At 37.7% G+C, this 14,288-nt stretch overlaps 1 protein-coding gene across 3 annotated transcripts in view; it reads left to right on the top strand.

Annotated features, from left to right (window-relative positions):
• The window catches only part of LOC118628783 (UDP-glucuronosyltransferase 2B31-like), a 28,956-nt gene extending 19,208 nt beyond the window's left edge, over positions 1-9,748 (top strand). For all 3 annotated transcript variants that reach the window (XM_036259739.1, XM_036259754.1, XM_036259746.1), the window contains one exon: positions 9,469-9,748. In XM_036259739.1, coding sequence (XP_036115632.1) covers positions 9,469-9,748 — 280 coding nt within the window. The remainder of the gene's footprint in view (positions 1-9,468) is intronic.
• Positions 9,749-14,288: the final 4,540 nt, after the last annotated feature.

The raw sequence follows: 14,288 nt of genomic DNA, 5'->3' as shown, positions 1-14,288 counted from the left end.
TATGTGAACATCTGTTTTCATTGATTTTTGGGTAGATATCTAAAAGTGGATTCTGAGTCATACGTAACTTTATAACAAACTGCCAAACTAACGTCCAAAGAGATTATACCATTTCATATTCCTATCAGCTATGTATGAGGGTTCCAAGTCTCTACATCACTGTGAATACTTGTTATCATCAGTCTTTTTTCAAAAATGTTATTGAATTTATTGAGTGACATGTGTTAATAAAATTATATAGGTTTAGGTGTACAATCCTATAGTATAGCATCTGTATATTGTACTGTGTGTTTACCACCCAAAGTCAATCACCATTTGTCCCCCCATTTACCCTATTCTACTTTCCCACACTCCCCTTTCCCTCTGGTAATCACCATACTGGTGGGTGTGTGTGTGTGTGTGTGTGTGTGTGTGTGTGTAAAACTTTTTTTGCTTAATACCTTTACCTCTTCATTCAGCCCTTCCCCTAACAGCTCTCAGTGTTTTCTGTATCTACGATTCTGCTTGTTTTTTCGTTTATCTATTTTGTTCACTAGATTCCACATATAAGTGAAATTATATGGTATTTGTCTTTCTCTGACTGGCTTATTTCACTTAGCATAATACTCTCCAGATCCATCCATGCTGTTGCAAAAGCTAAGATTTCCTTCTTTTTTATGGCCAAGTTGTACTCCATTGTGTAAATGTTCCACAGCTTTTTTATCCACTCATCTGATGGGCATTTGGGCTGCTTCTAAATATTGGTTGTTGAAAATAAACATAGGAGTGCATATATTCTTTCCAATCAGTGTTTCAGGTTTCTTCAGATATATTCCCAGAAGTGGAATTGCTGGACCAAAAGGCAGCTCCATTTTTAATTTTTTGAGGTAACTCCATACTGCTTTCCCAAGTGGATGCACCAATCTGTGTTCCCACCAACGGTGCACAAGGGTTCCCTTTCTCCACATTCTTGCCAACACTTGTTGTATATTGATTTATTGATGATAGTCATTCTGACAGGTGTGAAGTGATATCTCATTGTGGTTTTGATTTGCACTTCTCTGATGATTAGTGACTTTGAGCATTTTTTCATATGTCTATTGGCCATCTGTACGTTCTCTTTGGAGAAGTGTTTATGTAGGTTCTGTGCCCATTTTTAAATTATATTGTTTGTTTTCTTGGTATTGAGTTGTATAACTTATTTTTCTTTTTTAATTAATTTATTTATTTTTGTTAACAAATGTTTCTCCTTTCCCCCCGCCCCAGACACCACCCCTCTTTCTATCCCATCCCCCATACCTACCCTACAATGTATAACTTCTTTATAAAGTTTGGACAGTAACTCCTCATCAGATGTATCATTGGTAAATATATTCTCCCATTTAGTGGATTGTATTCTCATTTTGTTGATGGTTTCCTTTGCTGTGAAAAAACTTTTTAGTTTGATGTAGTTCCATTTGTTTATTTTTTTCTATTGTTTCTCTTGCCCAAAGAAAGATATCAAAAAAATATTGCTACAAGAAATGTCCAAGATTTTACTTCCTATGTTTTCTTCTAGGATTTCTAAGGTTTTGAATCTTACATTGAAGTGTTTAATTCATTTTAAGTTTATTCCCATGTGTGGGTAAGAAGGTAGCCTAGTTTCATTTTTTTTGCACACATCTGTCCAATTTTCCTAACACCACTTATTGAATAGATTATATTTATTCAATTGCATGTTTTTGCCTCCTTTATCAAATATCAATTGAGTAAAAAGGTGTGTATTTTGTTCTGGGTTCTCTATTTGGTTCCATTGATCTATATGTCTGTTTTTAAGCCAGTGCCATGTTATCTTGATTACTACAGGCTTGTAGTATAGTTTGCTATCAGGTAGTGTGATTCCTCCAGCTTTGTTTTTCTTTCTCAATATTGCTGTGGCTATCTGGGGTATTTTGTGGTTTCATATAAATTTTTGGAATATTTGTCTTAGTTCTATGAATTCTTTATGGGAATTGTGTTTAATCTAATAATTGCTTTGGGTAGTCTGGATATTTTAATAATATATACTTTTAACCAGGCTCACTGAGAATAAAAGAGAGACCCCAAATTAAAAAATCTGAAATGAAAGAGAAGTAACAACTGACTCCACGGAAATACAAGGAATTGTAATAAAATTTTATGAGCAATTATATATTAAAAAATAAAGGACAATCTGCATGAAATGGATAAATTCCAAGAACATACAGTCATTCAAAACTGAATCAGAAAGAATTAGAGAATCTGAATAGACTAATTACAACTAATGAAATCAAAGTGGTAATTTAAAAAAAAAATTCCAACAAATAAAAGTACTACACTGGATGGCTTCACAGGTAAATTTTACCAAACATTCAAAGAAGAACTAACATTTATCCTTCTCAAACTATTCAAAAAAATTCAAAAGGAGGGAAGATTCCCAAACTCATTTTATGAGGCCAGCATTATCCTAAAACCAAAACCAGACAAGGACACTACAAAGAAAGAAAATTATAAGCCAATATCCCTGATAAACATAGATGTTAATATCCTCAATAAAATATTAGCAAGCTGGATCCAGTAATACATTAAAAAGATCATAAAACATGATCAAGTGAACTTTATTCTGGAGATGCAGGGTTGGCACAATACTCTCAAATCAATGCACCACATAAACAAAATGAAGAATAATAATTACATAATCCTATCAAAAGATGCATAAAAAACATCTGATAAAATTCAGCACCCATTTATGATAAAAAATTCTCAGAAAAATGGGAATAAAAGGAATGTACCTCAACATAATAAAGGCCACATGTGTCAAATCCACAGCCAACATCATACTCACTAGGCAAAACTAAAGGAACTTCCCTTAAGATCAGGAATAACACAGGTATGTCTGCTTTCACTGCTCTTATTCAACATAGTACTGGAAGACCTAGCTGCAGCAACCAGACAAGAAGGAGAAATAAAAAGCATCTAAATTTGTAAAGAAGAAGTAAACTGTCATTATTTGCAGATGATAATATACTGTATATAGAGAATCCTAAAAATTCTACCAAAATACTACTAGATCTAATCAATGAACTCAGTAAAGTAGCAGGATACAAACTAGATACCCAGAAATCAGTTGCATTTTTACATGCATTTTTATAATGATCTTATTCAGAAAACTAAGAAAGCAATCCCATTTACAACTGCATAAAAAAATAAATAAAATATCTAGAAATAAATTTAACCAAGGATGTAAAATACCTTTCTGTGGAAAATTATAACACACCAAAGAAAGAAATTAAAGAAGATAAAAATAATTGAAAGCATATACCATGTTCATGCATAGAAAAAATCACCAATCTTTTTTATCGTACCCATCCTATCAGGTGTGAATCAGTTTCTCTTTGTGGTCTCAATTAGCATTTCTCTTATAGACAAAAATGTTGAACAGCCCTGGCCAGTTTGGCTCAGCGGTTAGAGCATTGGCCTGCGGTCCAGAGAGACCGGGGTTTGGTTCCCGCTAAGGGCAACTTACCTCAGTTGCAGTTTGTCCCTGGCCCTGGTTGGGTCATACAGGTGGCAGCCACTCAGTGTGTCCCTTTTATGTCTAAGTTTCTCTCTCTCCCTCTCTCTTTCTCTCTCTCTCTCTCTCTCTCTCTCTCTCTTTCTCCCTCCCACTTTATCTGAACAAAAAAAAAAAAGAAAAAGAAAAAATGTCCTCGGGTGAGGATAAAAAAAAAATGTTGAACATATTTTCTTGTGCTTTTGGCCATTTATCTATTTTACTTTGAGAAATGTCTATTTGAATACTTCGTCAATTTTTAATTGGGTTATTTGTCTTTACATTATTGAATTGTAATAACTATATACTACAGATAAAAATACCTTATTAAAATTTGATTTGAAAATACTTTCTCCCATTCTAGTTGGTAAATTTTTATTCTCTAACTGGTATTATTTCAAGCAGGAGATGTTTTAATTTTTGATCAAATACATTTTTAATGATTAAATTTTTCATACTACAAAGGAAAATAGCACTGTGAAATTTGTAGTGTCTAGCATAGTGACCATCATTTGATCATTTATTACTACTATCAGCATTATATATAAAAGGGAAACACCTAAGGAATACTTAAAAATGTATTATCAAGAAGAAAACAGTAGTACAATTGAATTAAAAATACTTTTAAGGAGGAAAGAATAAATAAGAAAAGAAACAAAAAGCAAGTTGGACAAATAAAAAAAAAAGTAGAATAAGGTAATAGATGCAAATGTAAATATGTCAGTACTTACAGTAAATCTAAACAGACTAAATCATTTAAACACAAAGAATGTTAGACTGGATTTCAAAAACTATATATACTATTTAAAAGGCAAGGTTACGTGTTGCTTTCTAGCTTCACCTGAGGTGACTAGTATTCCAACATCACCTTGGGTCCCTGTCTCTGCTCCTACAACTCAAGCACCAACACCCAACCTCAAGACAGTAGCTACTTCATCTTCTCCAATGCCGATAACAGAAACCCAGCCTATCATACCACGGGAAAGAAATACGACCAGCTCATCATTGAACTGGCCCAGCAGATGAGAATAGCACTATGACACAGCTATCAGACAGTGGTTGGCAATACAATGAAACTTACACATGTCTGAAATAAAATCCATGGATGATCACCAATGAGGCATTATACATTGAAATTTCCATTACTGCCCTAAAATTGCTTATTACTTTGGCTGCTCTAATTCCAAAAAAAATATTATGCATGAGAAGAAAGGTGTTCCAAATAAGCAAACTTTCACCCTAAGGATTAAACTTTGCAAAATGCAACTGCAGTGTGCTCCCATAAGCAGATGAGAATATCTACATTGAGAACAATCTTTACAATGGCCCTCCAAGGCTTTATCCTCTTGATGGCAGAAGACAATGACCAGATCTCACCATGTCACAGTCTTTTTAAGCTCCAGGATAATTTGTATGTCAATTTTCCATGACATTCCAACATGTCAGTAATGTTGGGTAGAGTGTCTTTAGCTCATCTGTGTGGTCAACTAATTGATAATAAGTCCTAATATTTTTATACTAAAATTGGCTCAATCTTTCTGTTCATAGCAGAGCTCTTTCCCAAATATGAAATGAACACTTTGGAATTGTTTATTCTTTTTAGACCTTATGAATCCTGTATCCAGCCAGAATATTGATTGGGTAGACAGAAAAGAACTTTACCTTGGTCATTAAAGCTGCCAAGAACAGTAGAATAGGACTTAAAATCCGATTTGGTACTTAAATGACTTCAGTTGGAAGTATTTCATAATTATCTTTTTTATCTTGTAACTCCAAACCTTACATTTCTTAGATCCCCCAAGGGTTTCAAATTATGGAGGTACACAGGTTTTTATTTCTTTCATGGAGAAATAAAGTTGGTGTGATTTCATCATTAGATCTGTTTCATCATGGCTCTGAAAATATAAGGTTTGGAGCACTTTTGCTGGGACCAGGATGTGACTTTCAGTAGCTAGAAGAAGCTAGGATGGTTGAGGGGACCAAATACATACCAGAGGAAGAAAATAAATTACCATGTAATTTAACACATGTACACTATTTCTGCTACATCTGTGCTGTAATTCCAGGCAATTATATAGGCAACTGTCAGGGAATCTGAATTAATTTTTAGAATGACACAGAGATAAGTAAAAGAAAAAAAGTAAGAGAATAGAGAAAATGTCTTCTGGTCTTAGAAAAGTAAGTTTGCAAATATAATAGTGTTTGAGAGTGTTACTAGTTTCAATTAAAATTTTAATTATCCCAAACCACTTTGATTATTAAAATCATTTAATGTATTTATTTAATTGTTTTGTTGTTAATTCTCACCTGAGTATATTTTCCCATTGATTTTTAGATAGATTGGAAGGTAGGGAAGAAGAGAGAGAGAGAGAGAGAGAGAGAGAGAGAGAGAGAGAGAGAGAAAGAAACATCAATGTCAGAGAGACATATCGATTGGTTGCCTCCCGCATGACCCCAACCAGGGCCTGGGATCTAACCCACAACCAAGGTACATACCCTTGTCAGGATATCAAACCTGCAACCCTTTGGTCCGCAGACCAATGCTCTAACCACTGAGAAAACTGGTCAGAGTTATTAAAATTATTTTAGAAGGCTGAAGGGTTTTTTTCATATCAAATCAATTCCAATGCTGTTTCTTTTTCATAACTGAATTAAATTTTTGGCTTTGTCAAGAAAGATAAACAAACCCAAAGGTAAGGCTATTTTTAGCCATCAGAAACATTTCTACATGAACATTTCACAAGGCTGGGTATTAATTTCTATTTGAGTTAATCTTGAAATAATTCATGGTTGGGGTACAGTGCTACTTACACCATAGAGATCTAGGAGGGCGGGATACTTGTTTCTGAAGGCAACATTTATGACACAGTTCTGCAGAATTCTAGAAAATTAATAAGACCTCTGAATAAAGTGTATATGAGTGAAATATAAATAAAAGATATGTTTAAATAGCAGTATACAAAATTGTAAGTACAAGATAAGAAAGGATTTATTTCAACATTAAGCATAGAGAGATGTTATAGCTATACTAATATGAGATACAGTTAGACAAGACGCACTGCTAAAAATTAAGATAAATATTTTAAGATGATAAATAGGCTAATCTCTCAAAACAATACAAATTATTCACTAGTAACACCTACTAATAAATTGACCATATACACAAAGTAAAATTAAACAAAAAGAAAAAAATGTAGAAATACATAATCATAATAGGACATTTTTTTTGTTTTTTTTACTTATCTTTATTCTTGAATGTATTACAGATGTCCTCCTTTTTTTCCCCATTGAGCCCCCTCCTCCCCAATCCTGCCCCACTTCTGCCTTCTCCAACACTATTGTCGATGTCCATTGGTTATGTATATAAGCATAGAAAGTCTTTGGTTTATCTCATTGTGCCCTTCCTCCCCCCTTCCTTTTGAGATTTATCAGTCTAACAACAAATTTGTACTTCTTAATTCTTTCATCTTTTTTACCCATCCTCCCAACTCCTGCCCATCTGGCAAACAACAAAAAGTTCTCTGTATCTATGAGTCTGTTTCTGTTCTGCTTGCTCATTTTGATTGTAGATTAGATTGTTGATAGATATGTATTAATTGGCATTTTATTGTTCATATTTTTGTTCTTCTCCTTCAAGAAGACCCTTCAGCATTTCATATAATACTGGTTTGGTGGTGATAAACTCCTTTAGCTTTCTCTTGTCTGGAAAACTCTTGATATGTCCATCGATTCTAAATGATAGTTTTGCCCTATAGAGTAATCTTGGTTGTAGGTCATTGCTTTTTATCACCTTGAATATCTCTTGCCACTCCTTTCTGGCCTGCAAAGTTTCTTTTGAGAAATCAGCTGACAGTCTTATGGGAGCTCCTTTGTAGGTAACAAATTGCTCTTCTCTTGCTGCTTTTAAGATTTTTTCTTTGTCTTTAACCTTTGGCATTTTGATGATGATTTTGTCTTGGTGTGGACCTCTTTGGGTTCATCTTGTTTGGGACTCTCTGTGCTTCCTGGACTTATATATCTGTTTCCTTCACCAAGTTAGGAAAGTTTTCTGTCATTATTGTTTCAAATAGGTTTTCAATTACTTCTCTTCTCCTTCTGGCACCCCTATGATGCGAACATTGGCACGCTTGAAGTGATCCCAGAGGCTCCTTACACTATCCTCATTTTTTGGATTCTTTTTTCTTTTTGTTGTTCTGATTGGGTTTTTTTCTTCCTTATATTCCCAATCGATGGTTTGCTTTTTGGCTTTACCTACTCTATTATTGATTCCCTGTAAATTATTCTTTATTTCAGCTAGTGCCTCCTTTATTTCTGACTGGTCCTTTTTGATGTTGTTGATGTTCTCACTAAGTTCCTTGAAGGTCTCCTTAAGTTCCTTGAAGGTCTCACTAAGTCCCTTGAATGTCTCACCAAGTTCCTTGAGCAATCTTTAACCTGTTTTCTGAACTCTGCATCTGATGAATTGCTTATCTCCATTTTGTAAATCAGAATTTGCAAATACTTGTTCTCATCTATCTGGGAAGCTGAAGCAGGTAGCAGGGATCTAGTTCACTGGTAAATAGGCTCATTCACACACACTAGGAAACTGCAGCCAAGCTGACTTAATCCTCCAAATGGACAGAAAAACCTTCCCCAGGGTACTCCATAATAGGACATTTTTAAAGACCTTTCTCAATAATACTGAAGATCAGGAGAGTAGGTAAATTGGAGAAAGGAGTAGTAAAATAGTCCAGAAGTGAGGTGCTTATGTCGATAGTGGGTATATTGGTATGTTCATTTCATGATCATTTTATTGCTAATTTTGAGCTGATCACTTAGAATATATGCATGCTCTTGCCCAGCCAATATGGTCCAGTGGTTGAGCATCAACCCATGCACCAAGAGGCTGCTGGTTTGATTGCCGGTCAGGGCACATGCCCAGGCTGTGGGCCCAATCCCCAGTGAGAGGCATGCAGATGGTGGCCAATCAATGTTCTCGCTAATTGATGTTTCTATCTCTCTCTCCCTCTCCCTTCCTCTCTCTCTAAAATCAATAAAGAAAAAAAAAAAGAATATATGCATGCTCTTATGTATTTCATATATAAATTGAAGGTATATTTTATAAAGTGTATTTAGAAATTCTAAGAATCAAATAGGAATGGAAAAAAAAAAAAACTAAAGACATAAAAGAAATGCTATCATGGTGTGGCCAGGAAAAGCCCCTCTGAGATGTGACGCTAAGCCAATGTCAGCAAGAGATAGAAGCAGCCTTGGTGTGCTGCAGGGAAAACTGCTCCAGGAGAGGGACAAAGGGGGCAGTAAGTGCAAAGATGCTGACATGAGAACACATTTGGCAGCTTCGATGAACAGCTAGATCATTGTGACTACAATTGAGTGTACATGGAAAAAAATGACAGAAGGGGTAGCCAGAAGTCTGTCCATGGAAGGTCCTATAGGGCAAAGAACAGATTTAGATTTTATTCTAAATCTGATGGGATGCCAGACAGAAATTTTGAGCAGATGAGTGTCATATTCTGATGGGTTTCAAGAAAATTATTTTGGCTACAGGGTTAAAAATAGAGTTATAAAGAGAAGCACAGAAGTGCAAAGACTTGTGAGGAAACGTTTCCCCTGCCATCATACAATTCCTCTTTAAAAACGTCTAGAGCATTATCCTAAATATGCATTTCCACCACCCAACATATAGCCTATAAAATGGCTCCTAACACTTCCTCTACTAAAAAAAAACAATTAAATCCCACTTTATCTTTCACCTTCACTGTTTAAAATATTTTCAATCAGAAGTTTTTAATTTAGAAGTCAAACTTTCTAAAAATATACTACTACTTCTGATTCTAAGGTATGTATTTTAAATCATTTGCTTGACAAAAACCCTTTATGGTTTGAATTGGTTAAGAAAATTAACTTTCAGTGTTGGTATCCTTGTGTTTCTCCTTTAGATATAAGGAGAATGCTATGAGATTATCAAGAATTCAGCATGACCAGCCAATGAAGCCTCTAGATCGAGCAGTCTTCTGGATCGAGTATGTCATGCGCCACAAAGGAGCCAAACACCTGCGGCCAGCCTCTCATGACCTCACCTGGTTCCAGTACCACTCTCTGGATGTGATTGGGTTCCTGCTGGCCTGTGTGGCAACTGCTATGTTTGTCATCATGAAATGTTGTCTGTTTTGTTGTCAGAAGTTTGCTAAACCAGGAAAGAAGAAAAAAGGAGAGTAGTTGTTTCTACGGCCTGAAGCTGAGATGCTTTATAGATGGGATTCCTTCCAGTTAGTCCAGCAAAATAAAGTTGTAAGAATCCCCTCCTCCTGTGACAAAATGAATTTTCACAATTTAGCTTCTCAGATCAAAATTTATTTCCAAGTGATTCACTACCTGTTTAAACTAGAAATACTTCATCCCAAAGAGAAAAAACTTGGAAAATACTTTTAAAAATAACAAACTATATAGGTTTATATTGAATTTTACTGCTCTAATTCACAAGCAATACCAAAAAATTATTGAGTTTAACAGTGTTTTACATATTGAATGTGGACACAAAACATTAAGAAGTCTACTCATAGTATTCATATTATTTTGTAGACACTCAGAATATTTTAACTACATCTTGGTGTAGAATTTTGTAGCTTTAGCTTTTGCTAAGGGATCTCAATCACTGAAAGATTCACCCTTCCATTTTATTTTGGGAGATAGTAACGCTCCCTGGCTTTTACTGTACACCCAGCCTCAGCATCATTTGTTACCTAAAGACATGGCAAGTCATTTGCCTTCATTCAGTTTAACTCATCTCCCAGTGGAATGTTTGTTCAATTAGAAATTTAGCCCTGGCCGGTTTGGCTCAGCGGCTAGAGCGCCCGCCTGCGGTCCGGAGAGACCGGGGTTCGGTTCCCGCTAAGGGCATGTACCTTGGTTGCAGTTTGTCCCCGGCCCTGGTTGGTCGTGAGGGTGGCAGCCACTCGATGTGTCCCTTTCACATCGATGTTTCTCTCTCTCTCTCTTCCTCTCTCTCCCTCCCACTCTGTCTGTACAAAAAATGGAAAAAAATGTCCTCGGGTGAGGAAAAGAAAGAAAGGAAGGAAGGAAGGAAGGAAGGAAGGAAGGAAGGAAGGAAGGAAGGAAGGAAGGAAGGAAGGAAGGAAGGAAGGAAGGAAGGAAGGAAGAAAACAACTACAACTACCTGCTTTCTATTATAAAATTGAGCTATTTATGAAAATGTTGGATTTCACAAACTAAATTACCTCTTTCTCACGGCCTTTAAAAATATTCACCTGATTGCTTTCACTCTCATATTCAGCCTTTAATAATGAATGTAAGGTCTCAATTGTAGATTAAGGTAATATAGAACCTGTACTCTTTTTTGTTGTTGTTAATTCTCACCAATAATATTTTTCCATTAATTTTTAGGTAAAATGGAAGAGAGGGAGAAAGAGAGAGAGAAATATCGATGTGAGAAAAACACATTGATTGGTTGCCTCCCGCATGACCCCGACTAGGGCCAGGAATCAAACCTGCAACTCAGGCATGTGCCCTTGACTGGGAATCAAACCTGTGACTCTTTGGTCCACAAGCTGACACTCCAACCACAGAGCCAAACCAGTCACAGTTGGAACCTGTACTCTTTTTTTGTGTGGATGGTATGTGCCCCTAGCGGGAACCAAATCCAGGACTCTCTGGTCCGCAGGCTGATGCTCAACCGCTGAGCCAAAGTGGCCAGGGCAGAACCTGTACTCTTAAAAGGACTTATGAATTTTCATTCTCTCTAAATGTGTATATGTATTTCTCTCAGAATAAGACGTAGTATCACTTATCTACTGACAGATACGTGTGAAATTCAATATTTGTTGAACACAATTTGATATGACAGTTATTTCATATAACCATACTAGATTAGTATGTCTGTCTCATTTTTTTTCTTTATTGGTTTTTAGAGGGAGAGAGAGATAGAAACATCAGTGAGAGAGAACATCGATTGGCTGCCCCCTGCATGCTCCCCACTGGGGATTTGGCTCACAACCTGGGCATGTGCCCTCACCAGGAATCAAACTGGTGACCTCTTGGTGCATGGGTCAACACTCAACCACTGAGCCACACCGGTCAGGCTTTCTCATTCTTTTGTCTCTTTCCTCAGGATACTATTGCCCTATTCCTCCCATAGCTCTTATATGTGAACATTCAATTCTTTGTCATGACAAAAAAAAAAAAATTTCATTTTTATTAAACCTAAGCACACTACGACTGACATAATCAGTAATAATGAGAAGAATGTAAAAATTACATAAATATTATAAAAAATTGGTAAATCAAACCAAAGGAATCTGAAGGCCCTCTTGAAACCTGCACATCAGGACAGAACTTTATGAACAAATTGGTCCAAAATGGAAAAATAATTTATCAATCTTTATGGATCTAGATGACCACCATTAAAGTCTTACAAAAAGCATTCTTCAGACTAAGGCATTCTAGAACAGTTTGATCATGGAGGACAAGGTTGAAGGCTTAAAAACCAATTTAAAGCCCTGCATCCACATGTGCAGCTGAGTATTTCCTCCCACAGGATGGGGAACATCCGGCCTGTGGGCATAGAAGACTCCCAAAATCAATACAAGTTGATATCACACACCTCACCAGATTAGCCTGACCAAATACAGCAGACTATTTTTAAGCTGGTGATTTTGTATGGCCCGTGAATGATGTTATAGATATCCAAATGGCCCTGGCAGAAAGAAGATTCCCCATCCCTGACTGGCTTTCGCCCCATGCAGGGCTCACTAGCCCAAAGCAACAAGGCTGACAGGAGGTGCTCACATAACATCTGGCAGTGGAGCTCAGCAGAGATTCTATCCACCAGGGAGAGAGAACTGCCAGAGACCCAGGTGCTCTCTTGACAGACCATTGCAAAGGATCTCCATGGCTACTCATCCTGGGATCCCCCAGAGGGAGTGGGGGTCAGAGCAAACTAGAGGCTTTCGAGAACAGACTGGGCAGTATAGCTCCAGAAAGTGAGTTGGGGGATGAACACTGGGGTCATCCCTGTGCTGAGTCCCTCTCCCATACCACCCACAGATGCCATCTTTCCTGGGACAAACACTCTCTTCCAATCTGCATTGGCCTTGGGGGCCTGCACAAGCCCCAATTTTCCAGAGCTCATGCCGAGTGGAGGAGTCTGCTGCCTAAGCCTATGGTTTAGATTCTCTTAAAGTGAGCTTGAGGACAAACCCAAGGAAAATCAGAGACAGAGCTGTCTCCCCACCCATTACAGGCCAGGGGAGCCCAGCCCTGTGACCACAGAAGCCCAGGCCCTTGTTAACCTGGAACCCCCCATTCCCTGACCAGCAGGTAGCAGCACAGGCCCAGAGCACCCTGCCCTGCCCTCCTCTCCCCCCAGCAGTAGCAGCAGGGTTGCCTGCTTGTCCCGACCCCCAACAGGAGACCCACTAGCCCCATCAGGGGAGCACCATTAGTTCCACCCTCCTGACTCCTGGTGGCCCCACCCAGCTGAGCTTGTGCTACTCAGTACAGTCAGGATCCCCAGTGCAGAAGCCTTTCCAGGATGTTTGGGACATTCTGGGAAAAACTGGGTTGTGTGGCTCTATGGCCAGCATTTTTTTTTTTTTTTCCTTCATGCACTCTAGACCAATGCCACTGTTCCTGTGCAGAGTCTTCCTTTCACATGTTGCCAAAGTAAGAAACATCCAAAGCTGTAAGAATTTTTATGAGTTTATTTGGGCCAAACTGACAACTGCTGGAAAGCAAAACCTCAACAGTGTGAGAAAACGCTCAAGAAAAATTACAGTTTTGCACCTTATTTTATACATCGGAATCAAAGGGGAAGATGTAAGGGTGGTGCATGAAATCATTGGTGATAAGTTAGGGAAGCGGGAGAAAGCAAAGTGGGGAAATCTCTGAGATTGAATAAAAAGTAAAATGAACACACTCATCCTTCTTTTACATAGGTGGGTACAGGATAGTTAAGTCAACAATTAATATAACAATAACAATAAGGGGATTTGTGGTCTCTGCTCTGGTGCATAGGTTGTGCTTTGAGGGGTCTGAAAAAGGAAATTACTTTGTCATTCCAAATGTGTTTATCGGTATGTTATCCTAGATGCAAAAAGACAACAGATGGGCTCAGTTAAGGTGAAACTGATCTTTGTTAGGGAAAAACACTGCCCTAGGATATGACTACCTGCCATGAACAGCTTTTAGCTAAAAGGTTTTTATTTCAGACCATACTATGTGCTTACTTTAGGTCTCTGAGTTTATAAACCCACCACGCAGCCTCCCATGAACTTGTCAGGTTTACTATGGGGCCCCTTTTTGTTCACATGGCCAAGCCCTGCTTGGTGTAGGCCTGATGAACACTGCTGGTCTCACCCTAATGAATTCCTGAGACCAACCACACCACAAAGGTTCATGGGAACATGACAAGTGGCGGCTGACCTTCGTGTTAACCTGAGACCATTGCTGAGGGGTCTCAAACCCAACACTGGTACCAAGAAAACATAGCTCTGTTCAATTCTGTTTACACAAGAAGCCTTTTCATGAATTTGCTTAGGAAAATAATTCATCTTTTTTTTTTAACTTATCTTCATTACAGATGTCCCTTATTTTTGCCTCCATTGACCCCCTCCTCCCCACTCCACCCTTCTGTTGCCTTCCCCACACTATTGTCTGTGTCCATTGATTATGCATATAAATTCTTTGGTTTATCTCTTCCCGCCCCCTCTTCCCCTTTCCCTTAGAGGTTCCTCAGTCTAAC

The sequence above is a fragment of the Molossus molossus genome, unplaced genomic scaffold (assembly GCF_014108415.1).
Source record: "Molossus molossus isolate mMolMol1 unplaced genomic scaffold, mMolMol1.p scaffold_m16_p_1, whole genome shotgun sequence".
In the NCBI taxonomy this organism is placed as follows: Eukaryota; Metazoa; Chordata; class Mammalia; order Chiroptera; family Molossidae; genus Molossus; species Molossus molossus.
This window is presented reverse-complemented; position numbering and strand designations above follow the sequence as displayed.